Source organism: Cornus florida, unplaced genomic scaffold (assembly GCF_030987335.1).
Source record: "Cornus florida cultivar Cherokee Brave unplaced genomic scaffold, ASM3098733v1 CherokeeBrave_3.0.0_Hap2_Chr11, whole genome shotgun sequence".
Classification (NCBI taxonomy): Eukaryota; Viridiplantae; Streptophyta; class Magnoliopsida; order Cornales; family Cornaceae; genus Cornus; species Cornus florida.
The window spans coordinates 128,230,664-128,252,027 of record NW_026775581.1 but is presented as its reverse complement, the minus strand read 5'-3'; the positions used below and the strand labels follow the sequence as shown (position 1 = coordinate 128,252,027).

Below are 21,364 nucleotides of genomic sequence, written 5' to 3'. Positions count from 1 at the left end.
GTCTCACTGAGTCACTGGTGAGTTCTTTTACTGATTATTGACCTATAGTGATTTGTTTGATGCACGTAAATATTTTTTTTTAAGGAAACCAGTAAAGACTGATGGTGAAAGGGATTGAAAGAATCTTTGAAAAAATCTGAACCATATGTTTCTCCTCTCTTTCAAGAGGGGCGTCAAAATGTGAATCCGCAAAGTTTTCGTAAATGTGTAAATTTAATTCAGTATAGAGTTTATGAAGAGACAAATAATACCATGGAATTTCTGGAGTGGATTAATTTCTAATATATAGTACTCATTATTTATATTTTCTTGTAATCTAATTCTTAATATTTTTGTATGGGTTCACATCAGGCATGTTTTATTCGATAGTTAAAATTTACATGTACTTTGCAAAGTCTTTTAACAAATTTACAATTTCTTTTGGGCCAAGTTTTGGTACATGAGACTTGTATTTATTTCAATATATGGTCATCACTTCAGGGTATCGCAATTTTTATGAGTATTGAACCTCACCTCCGAATTGGGAGTCTGTCAATGAACAAATTTCTTTGCTACACTAACTCAGTAGTGCATGTGTTCAAGGCTTTTCCCCTAATGGTGGACTGCTCACAGGTCATATATGCACATTGAAATATTATAACAACTCAACTTCTCTTTGGTAGAGTTAAATAAGTAGTGTGTGATGGTTACTATTTTTTATTTTTTATGTTTTTGTTATTTTTGAAGGAATTGAACCATATATTTTTCAGTGGACATATCCTCCTAGGAACACCTTTCAGAAATCCTCTCTTAAGAATTGCCAATGCCATATATTTTTCTGTGGTTTGCCAAATGTCATTCTGTAACTCTTGGTTTTTTTTAAAAGGTGGGGAAGATGTTTCGATTGCTTTCTATGTGAGGCTGTGAGCAGCTACAATGGAGTAACTGCTGTCATTGCTGTTGCTAAATTGCTGATGATGCTATTGCTGCATAATGGACTATTTCAAATTCTCCACATTCTGTTAAGACTGTTATCTGTAACTCTTGGATTGTTGAATGTTGAATGTTGATTCAGTTTTCTTTTTTGTAATTCTAATGGATTAACTGAATTTGTGGGATGTAATATTTTTATATTTTGTGTTTATTTATATTTATATTTTTGTTATTGTATTTGTATTTTTTTTAAGAGAAATTAAAATAATATTGAAAAAGTCAGCTTGGTCAACGGTTCTATGGAACTGAACCGTTTTCCAGTTCGGTTCCACTGTCCACGGTTCCGGTTCCGGTTCCAATTTTTAGGAACCGTTGAGACCGATTCCGGTTCCAGCAAGAACCGAACCGAACCGAACCGTGTGCACCCCTAAGAAGAAGTAGTATCAAGGAGCATTTTTCATCAATTAGCTTTGGAAGTGAGGATGAGAATTCATGTACAACAAATCAGGAGCATCAATTAGCTTGGTTAAGTTATTTGCTTGCTTTGAATCCCTTACTCAGTTCAACTCATGGTAATGAATTCATATTAAATTGTTTTAATATTAGGTTTAGTGATGATCAAATGATTGTTAGGTTTCATTCAACAAATTAACAATTATTGAGTTTTGTTGTACTCATGTTGAAGTATTTATTTGAATATGAGTATTTTGTTGTATTTTTTCTTTTTTTTTAATGAGGACTTGAGTTTGGTTGTTCATGTTATCCAGAACCTTCAATTGTTTTGGTTTTCATTTGATTTGCATTTGTCAATTCAAATTTTAAAACATTTTTGCTTAATCTTCCTTGGTCCCGTTTCTTGAAAATTTTAGATGGTATTTATATGTCAACTTGTGTCTATGAGTTTTGGATTGCTATATTTTATTTTTTATTTCGCCGGTGTAATTATTTTTTGAAAGTTCGTTCATCTCGAGAAACTTGAGTCCATGATAGGAAAGTCTTAACAAATTTTTTTTTAATGCTATAGAAAGAAGAAGTGTCTTGTTTCTTACAATGCAAAATACTAGAAGGTTATTCCTTTTGTACTTGATCCATGTGGATTACTTAATAATAATTATATATATATATATATATATATATATTTGATTATAATCTATATTTTAGAATATATCTTAATATACATGGATTTGAGTTTAAAGCCCAAGAAGCAAAATAAGATATCTTTTCGCTTGACATGATGATCACTTAAAATATTTGAATGTGAAAATATACGAGAATTGTTCTACGAAGATATCGAAAGATTTCTATATAGAATATATGATTATAGATAGAAGTTTGATAAAAGTAAAAAAAATATTTAATCAAAAAAAAAAAAAAACACAAATTAAAAATAGAAGCTCATTTGTGAAATAAATGACATATGAAGATATATTTTCATATTTATTACTTCACATTAAAAAAATCAAATCAAATAAATTACAGTTTATCAAAGTTTTCTTTATCACTGATCAAATAATTTTTTTATAATTTATTATAATCTTATCAATCACTTAGATTTACACCACGTGCATTTGCACGAGCTTTTTTGCTAGTAAACATAAAACATGTGCGTAGGAAATACTTCAATCGTCCAGAAAAAATCGGCTAGTGGGTAGTAGGGAGAGTGGTGAGAATATGACTTTGCTGCGTTTAGTGTGCAGGAATTGAATGGAATGAAATGCGCATTATAACTTAAAGTGGGAATGTTCTTTCGGAATGAAAATCCATTTCACAATAAAATCAATGGAATGGTCATTCCATTCCCAAGTAATTTTTTTTTTTTTTTAAATCAACTTCCTAAAAAATATTAATGTTCCAAGTCCAAAAATCACTAGCACCATTGTCACCAACACCGCTACCTTCCCCCCACCACCATCACCTTCCACCACAACCACTTCTGCATTTCACCACTGCGACCGCCTTCCACCACTGTCACTTTCCATTGCAACCACCGCCACCTCCTTTCACCACCATTACTTTTCACTACCAACGCCACCTTCAACCATTTCACTGCCTTCCACTACCATCATTGCCTAGCTTCCACCACCGCCACCTTCCACTACCACTAGTATCTCTTTTCACCACCACTGCCTTCCAACACCACTACCACTTTCCACCTCTACCACCATCGTCACCACCATCCACTTGCCACCATTTCTTTTAAAAAATCACAAAAGAATGTTATTTTTTAATTTAATTTATTTATTAATAAGAGGGTATTTTGTAAAAGTTAATTTGAAATTCATTCTATTCTAAATTTTAATTTGATACAACCAAATACTAGAATAGTTATTATCATTTCATTGCAACACATTTCAATATTTGCAACCAAACAATAGTGTCATCCACATTCTTATTCTATTTCCACTCGTATTCCATTCTATTATTGAATAACAAACACAACACAGTATTTTAAATATTCAAAATTATTTGAGGTAAAATTAACATCAACAAAACTATTTAAATTCAATAATTTGACCTATTTTAAGCTTAGTTTACGATTATTTCTAAGCGCGGAACATAACTCGACCATTCTTTAACTAAATTGAACTTCGAAAACTAAACCACAAATTTTTTTTTACCAATTGTTTTTTTTTTTTGGTTGGAAAAAGAATTAAAAAGAAAAATTGTTATTTTACTCCGTAGAAATTGGAGAGGTGGTGTTTGATATTATTACAATGTGTGGTTCAACGGAAAAATGAAAAGAGAAACAAATACTACCGGATCTCTCAACGAATATTTGTTTACCTCCCATCGGAAGTTCCCAAATTTTCTCAAATCAGAAGGTTTTCTCTCTCCTAGATCACACGTATCATATTCTTCTTCAAGAAAGTTATTATTATTTTTTAATTTTCTCGTCTCCACAATTCAATTCAAACCTGTCGATTGGTCTATGGTCACTCCTTTGCATTTCTTTTGTGTTTCGTGTTATCAATTTCGGAATATTCACTGTTTTTGTAATAATTAGGGTTCGATCAAGATCGTGGACGTGTTTTTCCTTTATCTGATCAATGAAAATTGCGCTATTTTTATTTTTATTTTTATTTTTTTTTGACATTTCGATTCTAGGGTTGTTGATCAATAGTTCGTGATAATGAAATAGCAGTAGGCCTTTGTGAGTTCATGTCCATGGGTTTGAGTTTTTTTATCTATTGATTTTGGTATATTTTCTTGTGATGATGTGTTTTATTGGCAGGAAAATGGATATTTGTTGTCGGGTTTGAAGTTTGAACTCGAAGGACCTTTGCTGTATGGTCTGTTGGTAAATTTTGTCTTACTTGTGCTGTTATATTGTACGTGGAAGTAAAATTTTCAGTGTCAGGTTTATATCATCTTATGTGGTTAGATGCTATCTTATTTGGGCTGAAGCTCTTAATGTTGTTAAGTTTGGTGTTAGTTCAATTATTTATTGTGTCTATTGCAATCACATGTGTTCTTTGAACAAATTGGACTTCATAAATCTGAATCATGAAGTAAGCAATGTTATACAACCTAGCCTACTCATAAAGTGTCTAAATAGTCATACCAAAGCCTATGCTTTCACGAGAGTTGAGAGGCTCATGGGTATAGAGGAAAGGCTACCATATATATATTGCAGCTTATCACATTAAAAGTTTGAACACACACTAATTAAGAGAGTATATAAGTGTCTTAATTCTTAAGGGGTTCTAAATGAAGTATACAAGACACGAAGCAAAGATCCTGCGAGGGAAGTGGGAGGCATGAGTGGTATTGAACTCTGGAATTGAGAGTGTTTCCATGATTAAGGAAAGATTCCATTTCGCCTTGATAAATAGGGGTGTATGTTATGCTGGCCCAGTAAAGGCTTTGCCTCAACAGCCAAGTCAAACCTTCAAACTGTTCCATAATGGTATAATAATGGATTGACAGTCTCTGACGATGAGCACGGGATTATGGTACGTCCCACCACCCAGGTACTAAGTCAATTGGGCTCTGTGTCCTGCTCCGAGGTTACTATATAGTGCCACATGGCAAATCTACAGTACCACATGTCTCCAATTTATGGATAATTGATTTGGCCACACAGTTATTCAAAATGAACACTCTACAATAAGTACAAGTAGGACATACTTTTTAGGTGTTAAATGCATTGAAGAAAAGCGTGGTAAAATTTTGTTGGGACCATCTCTTTAACCTATCAAGCAGCTTGGTTTGTCCATGTGCCCTATAGAAAAAACTCACATTTTAATGTTTTCTCTAACTCCTATTTTATACTTATATTGTGCACATTGACAGAATCGGTTTCAAATGAGGGTGAATCTCATCCGCATTTAAATTTGGCCAAATTTGTAAAAGTTTAGGATTGGGTTCACCATTCAATTCATTTTAACTTTTGAATTCAAGAATTGCCACTGATTTCTTAGGACTGATATAAATTCTTCACTTTTTAGAATTGTGAAATATAAGCATAAAGTATATCTGTTTTGATCATGAGTAATGCAATTGTATAAACAGGCTGTATATCTTTGATAACTAAATTGACGACAATTTGGGGAAGTTTTGACTTGTAGAACATGGTGATGTCACTAAACAAGAAACAAGTAAAATAAAATATGTATATCATTTATAACATTTATGGCGAAAATTGCTATTATTCTGTAATCTTCTGCTTAGATTTATTTTACTTTACAACTATGTATATCCTCAGATTAATCCTTGTCATAATCTTCATCTGGATGTATAGGTCTTGATTATTATTATTATTTTGTCCCTGTCATTTTCTACTCTTGTATCCTTATATTCAGCATGTATAATTGGAAAGGTAATGGCATCAGAGGAAGATGTTGACATTTCAACTTTAAAGTCTCAACTAGGCCAAATGCAAATAATGTGGAAGCAGGAGATGGAACGAAGCCAATCACGAGTGGACAGATTACAAGCAAAACTCGTGGATATAAGGGCTTGTATGCAGGGATCTGAGGAAGACACTAAAAAGGAGTTAGATGTTCTTTGGCAGAGAGTCAAAGCAACAGCAACACTGTTGACATACTTGAAATCGAAAGCGAGAATTATGGCTGTTCCTCATTTAGCCCATACCTCATGTGGCATTAAACAATTAGATGGGGTTGGCCTTGTTGACAAAAATGGTATACCATTGTCTGGATGGTCTAGGAATGTTAACCTTTCATCCTTTGATAGTCCAGATGTGGAAACATGGATTGGGACTAGTAATCTGAATGGTTCCCCTGATGAAAAAGATGGAGCTTATATTGGTGAATTGCTGAAGAGTGTACATATGGTCACAGATGTAATGGAAACTCTTGTCAAGAGGGTTATTATGGCAGAGTCTGAAATGGCTGTTGAGAAAGAGAAGGTAACTTTGGGACAGGAAGAGATTAAAAAGAAGGCACACCAAATTGAGAATATGTCAATAAAGTTAGAGGAAATGGAAAAGTTTGCTCTAGGTACAAATTGTATTCTGAGTGAGATGAGACAGAGGGTTGAAGATTTAGTTGAAGAAACATCTAGACAGAGGCAACGAGCTGCAGAAAATGAACAGGAGCTTTGTCGCGTGAAGCGAGATTTTGAATCCCTGAAATCGTATGTTAACAGTCTTATCAGTGTGAGAGAAACACTTATTTCATCAGAGAAGCAGTTTCAAACGATTGAGAGGCTTTTTGAACGGTCAGTATGTTCTGTTTTGCCTTTAGTGAATGGAAAATAATTGACTATATTTTCACTGTTATTTGTGGTTGCATTATGTTGTTTGCTTGGATAATGAGGCTTCCTGACTGTTTGCTAATACTTTCTCCATTTGTGTGCTTCAGTATTAGATTAATTTTTTCTGCTTATTGCTTCCTTTCTGAGTATTTGTCATATTACTCAAAATATTTATTTTGCTGTGTCTGAGGCATGTATTCATTGCTTGGAGGGGGATTTCATGGTGTTCTATTGAGTTTATTATGACTTACCTATCATTGGTTCTTTACAGTCCTCCACTGGACTTTTTGTTCTGTTGTTATCCTTGAACTACTTTTTGGGTTGAGTTCTCATAGATAAATATTTTATTTCCCTTATTTTTTGTTTTTGACTCTCTCCTTAGCTGTTTGGCAGGTAACCTAGACAAAATAGGTGTTGGAAGTTAATGATTACTTGATGAATAGCTTCTTTAAGGGTCGTTGTTGATTGATTTGTCCTTATGACTGGATAAGCATCCATTAAGACTCATGAATCTAGCTACCTAGTAATGTCAAATTGGAGCACTTCTTTTCAAGCTCCATTCATGAATTTATAACTTGTGTCTATGTTCATTTTTACGATGGGCCTAGTTGCCTGTGTCTATATTCATCTATATGCTTCTCCTTGTTTTGTACATCTCTGTATTTTCACCCTTGTTATACATCAGAAAGCCTTAATCGACTCATTATATATATCTCTTAATGGATAAGTTTAGTTCTTCTCCCTTATAGTTTCAGTATTTATCAAAAGATTGTTTATGTTTATCATTTTTCTCTTTCTCCTTTTTGTATGACTCCCTTTAGCTTGAAATGTTGCAAGAATTTCACAAGGAACTTTCAGTTATTGGTTGAAATTGCATCATTTTTATTGAGGGCTGACTTTTTTTAGAGTTAGTCATCCTGCTGACATGTGTTATTAGTCGGTTAATTGCTAAGCGAAAGTGATCAGGATATCCTTCAGATGCAAGACTGGAATATTTTTCACTTTTTCTCCTTGGCAGTGCCAAAACTTGTGAAGTTCATTCAGGTTTCTTCACCAAATAAATGATCCAAGCTCAAGTTAAACCTTCATCTTGAACATTACTACGGTTTGCCCAAATTAGGCTTGTATAATGTCATAGACATCATGCAGTGACACAATAATCCCTCATGAATTTTGCATTTTGCCAGAATAAATTACTTCAAATATAAAGTTAACAAATAGTATTAACCTAATGAGTTGTGCAAAAAACTTTGAAATATGTAGCAAATTTTGTAAGAATGGGTGCACTAACATAGAAAGTAGAAACTAATGCTGGATTGCAGTTTGACATGATCTTGTTCACGGACAAGCTCATGCTCAACAAAACATGAACCAACCAAGCTTGAACAGGTTTGTTAATCTTGCATCATGTTCAAAGCTTTGCTTGAATCAGACCCAAATTCACATTAACCCAAACTTAAGAAACGTAAAACTTTGCCTGAATCAGCTCTTTTGCGGTCCTACTAGAAACTAATCTGAACTGATATTTGCTTGAAGATTAGATGATTGCTGTAGTGGCACTTCAATTTGGTTGGTTTGATATAGCAATAGTCATTAAAATCCTTATATTGTTTGATTTGGTTCGGGAGCAGGCTAGTTGCAAAAACAATGCAGTTGGAGAGTGAGAAGACACAGAAAGAAACTGAAGTCCAGAAACTTATGGACGAAAATTTGAGGTTGAGTGCTCTTCTTGACAAGAAAGAGGCCCAACTCTTGGCCATGAATGAACAGTGCAAGGTGATGGCCCTGAGTGCATCCCACTTCTAGTTTGGCAGGATCTTGCTTGCATGTTTTCTTTATGATTGATCGGCTCACCTCACCTCTTACCTTTCAACTGAGTCGGTGATTTGTTGATTGGAAAATCTGGGTCTTCTCTTCAAATGTACAATTGAGAGGAACCTGTCAAACTTGTTATTTCGGTGCTATTATTGTCTTGTGCTGCTGGCTGACTGGAGCCAGAAAGTGCAACTGGTTTGAATGTATGCTTGTTGTATCAATCAAATATAGATTTGTTGCATCTTTTTATAGTAAGTAGATGCTTTGTCATTAATGCTTGGAGGAGATGACCTATTTATCATTTTATCGGGTAAATGCAGCAAAGATCAATGATTAATCGGGAAAAAAGTGATGAAGAGCAAAGCTGGGAGAAGATGAAGGCCAAAATTAAGGTGAGTTGAGCTAATATGAAGGTCGAATATGTACTCGATTCCATGCAGTTAGAGTAAGGCTTTTTCAAATTGTGCATTTAGCACGGTTTTGAATTTTGGTCAGAAAAATTCATATATATATATATATATATATATATAAATTTTGGAATTTAAATTTCAGTCTTGAAGTAAGAATCTTTGGTAAAATTCAAAGAAAGCCGGATTCAGAATCCAGGATAAGGCCATTTATTTTTTATTAGTTCAGCAAAAAAGTCAATCGAAGTTACTTATCAAAAAAAATAAAAAAAGAAAGTCAATTGAAGTTGCATAATATAGCCTAAAAAACTATAGAAATAGAAATTTCAAATTCTTTCAAAAGGTCTGAATTCTAAAAAAATAATTACGAACTATGAGGAAGCATTTTAAAAGCCTTAGGTATTGGTGAATTTGACAAAAAAAATTTGAACAATTTTGATATGCAATATACCTTTGGTACTTTATTAAAGTATAAACCATCCTCACCATCCATTTTTTTGAAGCAATTACAAGATTATACCTTTGATACAACAAAGTTAGGTATGCCTTTGGTCTTCCTCTTTGTGCACTGTGCTGAATAATGCACATTTTTTAAAAATTTTTTCCCCATATTGTTCATGTGACTTCTCTCACAGGCAAAAGTGGTAAAATGACACAACATGTTGTGGGGTTGCAAATTACATAATATGCATCACATCAATGTTTCCAATAGAATTGGATTGATATGTTGGACTACATCTACAAATGCTTTTAGGTACTTTCATAAATATGTCTTTTTTATTATAAGGATATTGTGATGTAAATATGATTAGGGTCTTGAAATGTGTTTACATTGTCATTTGTTATGAATTACATGATGTCTCACATGGCTGTGGTTTTGTCCCATGTTTCTATCTTAATAGCTTTTATTGCTATATATCACTTATTTATTTGCATGTTGAGATTGATAGAGGCAATGCTATCATTCTTCACTTAGTGTTTGCATTAAGAGCTGACGTGCAGAAACTAAAGTGAAGCTTACTTGCCTCCATAAGTTTTCCCAGTTTGTAGATCCAGCTGTTTTGACATGTTTAGTTTGGTAAACTGAGATGAATCAGGTAAGTAGGGTGATTTTTTGCAGCTCCTTACACCTTTTGTCTTTACCAATAGGTTTTGAAGGCAAGAGTAACATGGCCTCACATGCTAATCAAGAGACAAGATCACCATCAAGTATCAACCAAAAGAGGGTGCCTGTGGTTGCTAGCTATCATGGTCTTTGCCTCCCAGCGACAACGATATTCTATCCACTGATCCTCTGTCCTTCATTTGGTACCCATTCTCCTTCACACTACGTCGGAGAAAAACCTCTTGATCCAATACTTTAGAGTGCACAGCAGATTCATTCCAATCCAAATGTGTGTAGAAACAAATGACTTTTTTTGTTATCCTAATACTGGGATGGGCATAATGGATAGAGAGGGACTGACTGTATAGCTTCTGAAGCTGGCTTTCCTGGGCCATAGAACATGGGAAATAGTTCATGTGTCATCATAGCGGAGACCAGACACTAGTGGTGCTCATTTTTAGAAGGAAAATGTGTCTACTCTGCTTATTTCTATCCAGTAGCCCTGTTTGTTGGTTTTTGGTTGTAGCAGGGACACATGGGAAGTCATTTAATGTCGAGACATTCATCTTACAGAGGACAGACTAGCAAAAAAACAAGACTGAAAATATGTGCACATTGATATATCTATAGCAGATAATAATAATGTGTGTGTTTATCTGTCCATGTATGCAGGGAGCATGCTATTAGATTGAAAGATATAAGGTGAGTAAATGCATCCAAAAAGTTTTCTCATGATTAGGCAGTGAATTCAATGTGTGTTTCTTGTCATCAAGTCTACCCCTTAGCCCTTAACGGGCAAAACCCAGTGCACAAGACTCGTATCATTACAGGTTTAGGAAGAATTAAATATAAGCGGAATGGGCTCTCGTCATTACAGAGTCCAGAGTCTAGAAAGAGTTAAATGTATGTAGAATGTAAGACTCTCGTCATTGACAGAGTCAGAGAAGATTATAAGTCTACCCCATGCCCCTAATTGAGGGTTAAGGCATCTTGACCTTGTCGGCTTGTAAGTGAAGAAAGGTGCATCCTCAATGGGCCATGGTATGCTCCATAATTCAATTGATGGCCTAAAGCAATCTACTTTTTAGGAGGAGCAATAGTGATTGCGTAGGGGCCCATTGACCACCCATAAATTCATTGGTTGACCGCAGCCCAAAAAAGGGTTTTGAAATGATTTGTCCCAAGAATTGAAAAGAAGTTACTTTAATTTTGATACACAGCGTGTTAGAAGGTCCAGACTTATTAGATAGTGGTCCAACCACTAGTGCCTAAACTCGTCCCTTTCGGCAAGAACTTGTCAAACCCCATTAGGATCTTTTTGGTAGATTAAGCATATTATTAGAAGAACAAACAAGGCTTAAGCGAGGCCAACAGAGTAACCACAAAAGGAAAACAAACAAGCTTACCACCAGAGCCTAAAACAAAGCAACCACCTAACAATAATTATGCAGCCAAACTGAGAGACTCAGTTCCAGCCAGCATCACTCTAGCAGCTAAAATGAGAGAAATATATACTGCTCCAAGAATGACCCAAGTCATCTTCGGTAATATGAAATTAGTACATTGAAATTAGGATCAGAAAAAAATCAATTATCGGCATAAATGTACAGGAGCAAGAGAAGAAAGATTATTATGATATCTCTATTGGAAATCATAGAGATATATCAACCACATTATTAGAGTATCTAATCATGCGCGCGCGTGGATGTGTGATGATAGATTTACATAAAAATTTGTTTTATATTTTTTTGTGTAAAAATATATCCTTTAATAACAAACAATCAATTACGTGTCTTGTAGATTTACACAAAAATTTATTTTATACTTTTTGTGTAAAAATATATTCCTCAATAACAATCAACCAATAACACGTATCATGTCAGGACCTACATAACTTTTACAAACTTACTTTACAAACTTACTTAATATAGGGTTAATTTTTTAATGAAATGAGAAAGAAGAAGGGTAAATGAAATATGTTGATGTGACTATTTTAAAAGATTGTGTAAAATACATAATAATTTTACACATTAGTATATAAAAAATTTACACATAATATATTTTACACAAAATAATATTTTAATAGACTGCTTGAAATGTTCTTTCTTTTAAGTTAAATCGGTCAGATGGATAGGAAAACATAAGAAGTAGAAAACCATTTAATATAATCAGAGCTCTGGGAATTAAAATCAAAAGGTTTTGTCAAATCCATTTATATATGTATATATTATCTCTCATATATGTATATATTTTTGGATACAAGTGTAACATGCCTACCCCTATTTTTTTCATAGAAGAGACAGTCCCGAGACGGCATAACCCGGCCATTCTTTGGATGTTTTTTACGAAAATGGGACAGTTTCGTATTTGAGCAATTATTAGTTAGAATAGTTCTTTTTCTTTTATGGCTCTCTGAGCTTTCATTTTTTTTATCAACTCCATAATTTTTTATTTTTTATATACAACTTATTTTATTGAAAACAAGATTTCCGTGATTAGTTCAATGGTATATTTTTCATTCTTTTAAAGGAGAGGGGTTTAAGTCTCATTGTAATGTTTGAATGCTTATAGTATCTTCAACCGTTGTGTATATATATATTTTTATATATCATAATAGATTTACACAAAAATTTTAAATTATTTATTTTTAACTTTAACGGTTATTTTATATTTTTTGTGTAAAAATATATTTCTCAATAACAACCAACCAGTGAACCCAGTATTTTTTATAAACCTACTTTATATAAAGTTGATTTGTTAATGGAATAAGAAAGAAGAAAGAGAAAGAAATATACTAAGATGACTGTTTAACAAAATCATATAAAATATATAATAATTTTACACATAAATGGCGTGATGGTTTATCTAAACAAAAAAATAAAAATATCTCGAACTCAATTTCCATATAAAGGACGCTGCTGTGCTCGTGTTTGCTTTCTTTGGCTTCTATGTATTTGTTATGTTATAAAAAAAACCATAATAAATAAATAAAGGCTTTTTTTTGTGTCCACAAGCAGGAGCTAATAAAGTTACCCCAACCCATGATATGGTTGTACCCTGACCTGAGGTGTGGACAAAATGTTAGAGAGAGAACAATGTGTGTGTATGTGAGAGAGATATATACATATATATATATATATATATATATATATATATATATATATGTTGTCTAGGAGTGGCAATGCTAAGCCCAATGGGGGTATGAACCCGCATGCCTTGGACACCCCCAAAACAGACCAATCTTTAGTTATTGTCCCAACACTACACATGACTTTGTTTCTCAATCTCTCCCCATAAATACCTCTCCACACCCTTCATTCCTCCCCACCGCCACCTTCCCACTTTTCCTCTCTCTCTCTCTCTCTCTAAAAAAAAACTCAATGGCTCTTAGGAAATCAGCATCCCTGAAGCAAATCCTGAAAAGGTGCTCAAGCCTTGGTAAGAACAATAGTGGTCTTCCTCATGACATACCAAAAGGCCATTTTGCTGTATATATAGGAGAAAACAGAAGCAGATACATTGTTCCAGTTTCGTGGTTGGCTCATCCGGAGTTTCAGAGTCTACTTCAAAGAGCCGAAGAAGAGTTCGGGTTTAATCATGACATGGGTCTTACCATTCCTTGTGAAGAAGTGGTTTTTCAATCTCTAATATCCATGATCGGATGAGAGACACGACGATGATGATCAACCAGAGCTAGCTAGGTGGTTTAATTTATGGAATTTTTCTTGAGAATTAATATTAACATAGCAAAAATGGAATTTGCTTGTAGCAACTCATGGCATGTGATAATTCTAACCAAAATCCATTTGACTCTTTTGTGGGTCGGGTTTGTATATTGTTGAGTTGGACATGTTTATACTGCTGACCCTGTTGGTTGTACTATTAAAATAACTGATATCATTCAACTGAGTCTCTCTCTCTCTCTCATTATGTGTTTTTTTATTCTGCCTTTGCATTTTTTGTTTATTTATTTTTTATTATAAAGTTATAAATCTGTTGATGCATGTACTGGTTTTTAAGGGATGAATCAAACAGTCATACCTGAAGTCTGTTGAAGGAGGATTCGATCTAAAATCTTGGAGCATGATTGGAACTTGAAAAAGTTATCTGACACCCATAATTAATAATAACAAATAAATAAATGGCCATCCTTCCTGGTTTTTTTGTTTTTTAAATCATTGACAAGAAACTCACACACTATCGTTTACATTCCATTTTGCTCATTTGGAGACGTCGCCGGCAACTCATTTTTTTGGCCGACTGTGAACAATGCAGGGGGGGCCATCGTCCACCCCCATCGCATCGGATGTGAGGGGCGGGCGACGAGATGTGAGACTCCCAGACAGACGTAAAGTGTGTGATTTGGTTGATTGAAGTGTTTTGTGACGTTATGTGATGCTATAAGTATAATAGTGAAGCCGATGTCCAATTGGATGGAAACCTTTCTCATCCATCCAACTATAATTTTGTTTTTCTCAATTTTTACCATTCATTTTAAAAAGGAGAGAATATACCACTAGACTGCAAGTTCGTTTGTGCCATCAATAGTTCACTTGTATTAGTACTACAAAATAAAGCATATCTTTCTGTCTGGGCTTCAGCACTAAGGCCCATGATCTTGGAGGGACTGAAGCCTGAAGAGACGGTCCCAGCCCGTGATTGGTTTCGTGCCTCAACCTGAATTTTAGACCATTTTTTATTTTTTATTTTTATCATTTTGATGGCTGTAAAATTAGATTTGCAACATATATAATCCAACCCGCAACACCATATTAAATTAAATGTTTGATTGAGTGAAAATAGATGGAAAAAATGATAATATTATTTTATAGAAATACATTTATTAAATTATTACTATGCTTGATTAAAGATAGTAATGTCTTTTTAAAATACACTTATTAAATTAACATGTTTGATCAAAGATATTAATGTCTTTTTCTTATTCTTTTGCTTTATTTAAATTCTATCCAATAAATAATCTCTCTTTTTTTTTAAATAGGAGAATAATAATATTATACTCTTTCTTTCAATTCTAGATGGATGTAAAATGGTAGCTTCTAAGGATTTGAATCTATGTTCTCATCTTTCTCTGTTCCATCACACACACACACACACACACACACACATATTCCCTTACCCAAAACTTATTTATGATAAAAGAATATACTTCCTCCTCTGATAAGGATGCACACGGTTTAGATTGGATCGATTTGAGAATATTTTAGAATTAAATCGTTTTTAATGATTCCATAAAAATTAGAATCGAACCAATTCGTAAAAGCATGCATAGTCAAATATTCAAAAATGTAATCGATTTGGTCGGTTTGATTCATAAAACCAATGTAACCAAACCAGACGCGTAATATATATAAAAAATCAATTTGGTTGCTTTCTTATAATTCCATCTAATATATATACACAATAAAAAATATACATTATATATAATATAATTTTGTATTATTATATAATTTGTTGTTATATAGTATGATATAGAGTAGAGTGGTTAAAAGGCTAATTTTATTATTGTGTTATTTACATAATACAAAACATATAAATATATATACAATTTATAAAACAGTTCAATTTGGCCTTATAAAATTTCAAAATTGAAATCGAATTATTTATAAACGATTTTATATTTTTGAAACCATAACTGAACCGAACCATGAAAAAACCGAATCAAACACATCAGTCTGATTTGATTCGACTTGATTTATCAGTTCAACTGATTTTTTATGCACCCCTATTATATAAAAGTTTTTAAAGATCATGCACAATTGAAGAAAATAAATAAAAGTACAAGCAAGACTCTTCAACATTAATTTTGTTTTTTTCTTAAAAAAACGGAAAATAAAGAAGAGAAAATGATACAAATGAATCATCTATTTCTATCAAAATACAAAAATATAAATAAAATCGAAAAAAAAAAAAGTTGATTGAAGGATAATATTAATAATATTCACTTCTCCTTGTGTTTGATTGATCGAGGAGTATATTTACTTATATTCTTTTATATTTAAAAATTGAGTGGTATTTTTGTATTGTCTTTGAGCGAAATCTTACTTTTATTTTTTTTGAACCTTGAGAAATCAGTACTTACTACAAAACTATTGAACTCGATTCGTTGAGCGAAATTCCCTTTTGTATATTTCTGTTCTTCCTGAACCGTGTGAGAAGCCCGATGAAGCTGATGGAGAGGAAAACACTTTCTCGTCTTATATGCATTGTTACTGTGAACATCTTACTATCGTCTAGGGTTTTCAGCATCAGATTTCCGGATCGAATCTCTCAAATCCCAAAGGATTCGTCTGTTCAGTCTCTAAAAACTGCTGTGTTCGCCCTCGGCTGTTTTTGGAGATCTGAAACCGCCTTTGGATGCTTGGACGGAGTTGTGCGGACAACCGTTGGCTATGCCGGTGGATCTAAAATTAACCCAGAATACCGAAGTTTGGGCGATCACGCCGAATCTGTACAGGTCCCATCTCCATCTCTTTCTCTCTATATGTATCTATGTATATAAATTATTCGGTTTTACTTACAATCACGGAGGTTGCTGTTAGCTAGGGCAGTTGATTTTGAATCTTAGACATTGTGACATTTGAAAATGAGAAACTAAAACTCCACTTTATTCTGACCATTCCAATTGTTTGATTTGAATAAGGTGACTCATTCAATGAAATAATTTAGTATATGTTGTTGACCAATTAGCTGACTAGCAACTGTATAGTTTTGATTCATAAAATAGATAATCTATTTCACTTTGTTTAAAACATAATACATTGAATGTAATTCGTGAAAATTTGAAAGTTCAAAGGAGGATGTTGTGAATTGTGGTTCCAACGAGGCTTAAAAACTTACATTTTCTGAGTTAATTCGTAAGGAATGGATGATTGAGAGGATGTTAATTATATTATTAGTGCAAGATTGGTGAAATGGAGAAGTGCCATTGGAATGTCATGTGATTCTAGAATTCCTATCTAGTTGGACGAAATTTATATAAGTTGGTTTTAAGGATTTCTTAGTTTTACTATACAACGCGTCTGATGTGAATGTAACCAAAATGAGGGTTTTAACATAGATCAGTGGAAATGCAAAGAAGAAGAATAATAATATGCTTGGTAGACAAATATAATTTAGAAGATTTGATTCTTAAGAAAAGGTGAAAACAAATAAGAGGAAGGTTAGAAATTTTGTGTGGGAAACAGTGGGAGCAAACACGCTTAGAGTTGGTAAATGAAAAACCATTCACATAGAGAAGATGATGCTCGGTTGGCAATAAGATGTGAGATATGGATCCGATCCTCCTTTCAGCTGGAGATTGGAGACCACTCCTGTGGAGTCTGGATATTGCCAGATATCGAGTTGCAGGAGTAACATGTGGGCTAATGTGGAGATGTCATGTAGGTTGTAGAGGCACTTAGGCTGGCTGCCACCTTGGATTTTTTTTTTCTAGTTGATAACTCAGACAGCCACCTTGGACATTTTGTGCAGCCATGGGGTCAGTTACCCAGAACAGCACTGCCTAGGCCAGAAAAAGTACCAGTCCTAGTTCTCAATAATAATAATAATCAAGATTCGTTATTTTGTTTACCTCCCCCTCCCCCTCCCACTCAACCAAAAACAAAACTTGTGATGTCATACCTAGACTTGCATAGCTTTTGCACTTCAATGGAAACTAACTTTTATTGCAAATGCTTGGGGCTGGTATCCTCAATCACTTTATCTTAATATATTTAATCAAGAGAAAGTAAATATCTTGGGATTTTAAAGTTGAAATTCACGGCATATCATTTCCAGGAAATTTATAATCTTTTAGTCAAATGTTTATCATCAGGTCCCAAACTCCCAAAATAGATTATATTTCTAGAACACGATTTATGTTGTGGTATTATTCTCCATGTGAACTTTCATGGAGTGTTGCTTTTCAATACATACTAAGTTCAGGGTTATCTTGTTTCTTCAACAAATAAGACATGCAATGCTATGGGACTGGTCATTCATCTTTAGATGAATGTCTCGTTTATTTCTTGGATGAACTTAAGATGCATACTCCTTTGCTTGATTAGTACTTCCAAGTGTGAACTCCTGTTGCAATCAGGTTTCATTGATGTAGAGTTATTCTTTAGGAAAAGTTCTTGTTGGATTTTTGTTTTTTGTTTTTTCTTGGCTGATAAATGAGTTTGTATTTCTTATCGCACATAAGTTTCATTAACTCTATAAGTAGATTTCCAGGATATGAGTTGAGGCTTATAAGAAATATGGGTCTATGAGGTTTTCACATTATTTCGTAGGGAGGTGCAGAGAGTGATACAATAAGCATAGAAACTAGGGTTGCAACTTGGTTGGTTTGCTTTCAGGTTAGGGATATGCTCCAGGTTCATAAGGAGGTCTTGAAGCCTCTGCCCCACCCTAACTCCATATGGCCTTTTAACCCGAACTATCCAAGCCTGTGCCTAAGACCTCCAACTATAATCTAGGCTGTCCAAACTTGTTTGGGTTCATTGGGCTTTGACCAGTTTGGGTTGTGTTGGCTGTATTGGGAGCATGGCTTCTTAAAATGTTTCAAGATTGAGATCCAAACTGCGCAACCGTCAATTTCTGTGCACGTACATCTACACAACCATATATGAAGTTGGGTTTAGTTGAGTCAGGTAGACCGAAACCTATGTCCATACTCAATCCAAAGCACAGTCTGGTTGAGGTTTTCCTGTGCAATTTCAACCCAAGTAAAAGCCTCCCATGCCTGCCTACAGTTTGATTGGGACAGGTTGAGCCCAACCAAGTTGCAGCCCTAACAGAAACAGCTTTAGTTTTTTGGCCCAGGTATCATTGGGTAGTTTGGACTATGATTTCTCTCATCCCTCGTATTTGGGTGTTAATAATTCTTTTACATTGTTATTTCTCCATGGCTGTTAATGCCCATCATCTATTGATGTAAGAACAAAGTGGGTCATTAATAATTATTATTATATTTGTTATTGGATCTCATATGGATATGCTTCTGGGTGCAACCAGTGGTATCAAAGCTTGCTGCCCAACAATTCTAGGACACATGAGCTAAAAATTTAATATAGGACTGCTGTTCTGGGCATTATAGGATTTTATTAATGTATTTATTTATTTTCCAGTTGCGAGTCAAGGGTTCGTGATAGTTATTGATTCTAACAATTAAAATTTTATTGCACAATGTGCCCTGCCCTGATGACTGTAAGTTTGATCCTGGAGGTAGGTATGATGACCTTCAACATCTTATGATTTGCATTGACTTGATGTGAAAATTTGATGCTGCTTCTATATTGAATTAGTTACTTGGGTTATTTTATCTAATGATGGGTAACATATTTGTAATCATTTCTGAAGAATCTTAACATTTAGGTTTGTTTGCGACAGTATTCATATGTGACGTATAGGTGTTTCTAGGCCTGTCTATTTTCGGTCAATGATTGGTGTAGACACTTAATGGACTCGTGTGACTAATTAATACGAAGACTTGTTTATTTAATTCACTGTCATTGATTGATGACCTAGATCTGCCCAAAATAATTTTCTGACTATTCAATAATAAATTTACAAAGGAGAAGTTGATTTTCCATAACCGGTATTTGTTAAGGCATAAGTGGCTTGTAGGCAGAGTTACATTTTTACCGTGGATTGTACTTGAGTTTTTACTTTTATTTATTTATTTATTTATCTTTGGCTTTCGGGTTCCATATAAGAACTTCGCAATCCTGGAATGACATGTTTCTTCTTCTAATGTTTACTTCTGTGGAAACTTGTGTGATGTGTTCTTTTGGATGACGTGCAGATCGAATATGATCCTCAGCTGGTTAATTTCAGGCAACTTTTGGAGGTGTTCTGGTCTAGTCATGACTCTAGACAAGTATTTGGACAAGGTCCTGATGTGGGCACTCAGTACAGGTTTGACCTTTAGCACTTCTTTTATGTCAACACCATTCTTATTTTTACAAGCCTTGTTGCCCAAATGGTGTCAAGAAGCTCTTAAACAATATAATTCATTCTAAAAATATGTTATCGTGTTCCTAACACAAGGGAAAAAAGGGTTGCATTGCTTAGCTAGTGAAACACTCTATGTTAACAGGTCTATTATCTTTACTAATGGAACTGAAGAATCCAGACTTGCTGCTGTCAGCAAAGAAAGAGAGCAAACTAAGTCGAAGAACGGTATCGTGACTACTCAAATTCAACAACTTGGAACATTTTATACAGCAGAACCTGAACATCAGGTTTGGTATTCTTTATGCAAACTTGTTAAGATTCTGAAGCAAAACTATACAACAACGTAGAGCTCATTGGATGCATTTCTATTATGAGATAAATTTAATGGCCAAGTTTTTGGGCATTAAGCAACTAAAATTAAGTAAATCACAGAGATGTCTTGAGGTTTTTAATATATTACTTGACATTGAAGATGTTATTTTTTCTCTGAGACATAAAATAGGAAGAGGTAGAAGAACTGGGTAGAAAAACTTGGCTACATTTTCTCAAGAAGCTGTTGTTTTTTTTGTCTTCAGTGTACAAAGTCAATGTCGTCCTTGCTTTTCAATAAACATGAGCACATTTTCTCAAATTAGAGTTAACATTTCAAACTTATTCCTTTAAAAAAAACTCAAGTGAATCACTGACCACCATTCCACATTTAATCTGCAGAAATTTGAGCTTAAACGAAATCCATTCCTTCTTCAGCTGATTGGGAACTTACCTGAAGAGGACCTTGAGAGGTCAAGCCTGGCAGCAAAACTAAACAGCTATGCAGCAGAGCTTTGTCCGTGGAAGATTCAAAAACATATCGATGCAAGGATCAATGACATTATTAAAAAAGGTTGGCCTATTTTAAGAGAATTGTAGTTAGGCAATCTTGCTTATTCAAACTGACAAGATTCCCAAGAATTTCCATTGGAGTAAAATTTCAGACCAATATGCTTTAGATGAAATCCATTGATTTGTCCGGCTCATTCAAAGCCTGATTTACTGAAATTTTGAGATGCTGAATCTGGGAGTTGTGATTTTACATCTGCAATTCTTGCATTTGTATCAAGGGGATTTTAGGGTTATTATATTTTGGGATACAATATGCGGATGCTGACTACCATATTGAATCATTGATGTTCCTTGACACAAGGAATAACCCCTTCGGACGCTTTCCACAGCACCTAGAATGAACATATCAAGAGAGAATTTAGCCGGTAGATGATACATACGAATTTAGCCGGTATATAATGCATATACGAATTTAGCCCCATGACGCACATTTTGAACCGTTGCTAGTATATTTTGGAAATTAATACTTTACAACCGTAGCAGGTTTGATATTTCGAGTGTTAGTTAAATGTAGTTGTTGCATCCAGTTTGCACTATGATGGTAGTTTTGAGAGGGGTTATTGTTTGT

At 34.1% G+C, this 21,364-nt stretch overlaps 3 protein-coding genes across 10 annotated transcripts; all 3 read left to right on the top strand.

The window, feature by feature from the left end:
- Positions 1 to 3,588: 3,588 nt before the first annotated feature.
- LOC132282679 (uncharacterized) lies at positions 3,589 to 10,634 on the top strand. 8 transcript variants are annotated; one of them, XM_059784425.1, is made up of 6 exons: positions 3,590 to 3,757; positions 4,145 to 4,210; positions 5,732 to 6,594; positions 8,262 to 8,406; positions 8,766 to 8,837; positions 10,002 to 10,634. In XM_059784425.1, exons 1-6 carry the CDS (start codon positions 3,647 to 3,649, stop codon positions 10,140 to 10,142), a joined length of 1,398 nt encoding a protein of 465 aa, XP_059640408.1. In that variant the 5' UTR covers positions 3,590 to 3,646; the 3' UTR covers positions 10,143 to 10,634. The 8 variants fall into 8 exon arrangements, 6 of the variants coding, with proteins under 6 accessions (XP_059640408.1, XP_059640412.1, XP_059640409.1 ...); XM_059784426.1 differs by having other exon boundaries at positions 3,598 to 3,734; positions 4,145 to 4,241; positions 10,002 to 10,633; XM_059784431.1 differs by having other exon boundaries at positions 3,661 to 3,734.
- A 2,512-nt stretch (positions 10,635 to 13,146) lies between these two features.
- Positions 13,147 to 13,998, top strand: LOC132283274 (auxin-responsive protein SAUR50-like). The gene has a single exon (XM_059785206.1). The coding sequence runs from the start codon at positions 13,338 to 13,340 to the stop codon at positions 13,620 to 13,622; it is 285 nt and encodes a 94-aa protein (XP_059641189.1). The 5' UTR covers positions 13,147 to 13,337; the 3' UTR covers positions 13,623 to 13,998.
- Positions 13,999 to 16,008: 2,010 nt separating this feature from the next.
- Positions 16,009 to 20,995, top strand: LOC132284986 (peptide methionine sulfoxide reductase A5). The gene is made up of 4 exons (XM_059787135.1): positions 16,009 to 16,432; positions 19,763 to 19,875; positions 20,057 to 20,201; positions 20,626 to 20,995. Exons 1-4 carry the CDS (start codon positions 16,139 to 16,141, stop codon positions 20,821 to 20,823), a joined length of 750 nt encoding a protein of 249 aa, XP_059643118.1. The 5' UTR covers positions 16,009 to 16,138; the 3' UTR covers positions 20,824 to 20,995.
- Positions 20,996 to 21,364: the final 369 nt, after the last annotated feature.

Coding starts and splice junctions, on each gene's coding strand:
- LOC132282679 (XM_059784425.1), top strand. CDS start 3,647: ATGAAAAGAGAAACAAATACTACCGGATCTCTCAACGAATATTTGTTT. Junction 3,758..4,144: donor TTCTCTCTCCTAGATCACAC/GTATCATATTCT, acceptor TTTTATTGGCAG/GAAAATGGATATTTGTTGTC. Junction 4,211..5,731: donor CTTTGCTGTATGGTCTGTTG/GTAAATTTTGTC, acceptor ATAATTGGAAAG/GTAATGGCATCAGAGGAAGA.
- LOC132283274 (XM_059785206.1), top strand. CDS start 13,338: ATGGCTCTTAGGAAATCAGCATCCCTGAAGCAAATCCTGAAAAGGTGC.
- LOC132284986 (XM_059787135.1), top strand. CDS start 16,139: ATGAAGCTGATGGAGAGGAAAACACTTTCTCGTCTTATATGCATTGTT. Junction 16,433..19,762: donor ATCACGCCGAATCTGTACAG/GTCCCATCTCCA, acceptor GATGACGTGCAG/ATCGAATATGATCCTCAGCT. Junction 20,202..20,625: donor CAGCAGAACCTGAACATCAG/GTTTGGTATTCT, acceptor TTTAATCTGCAG/AAATTTGAGCTTAAACGAAA.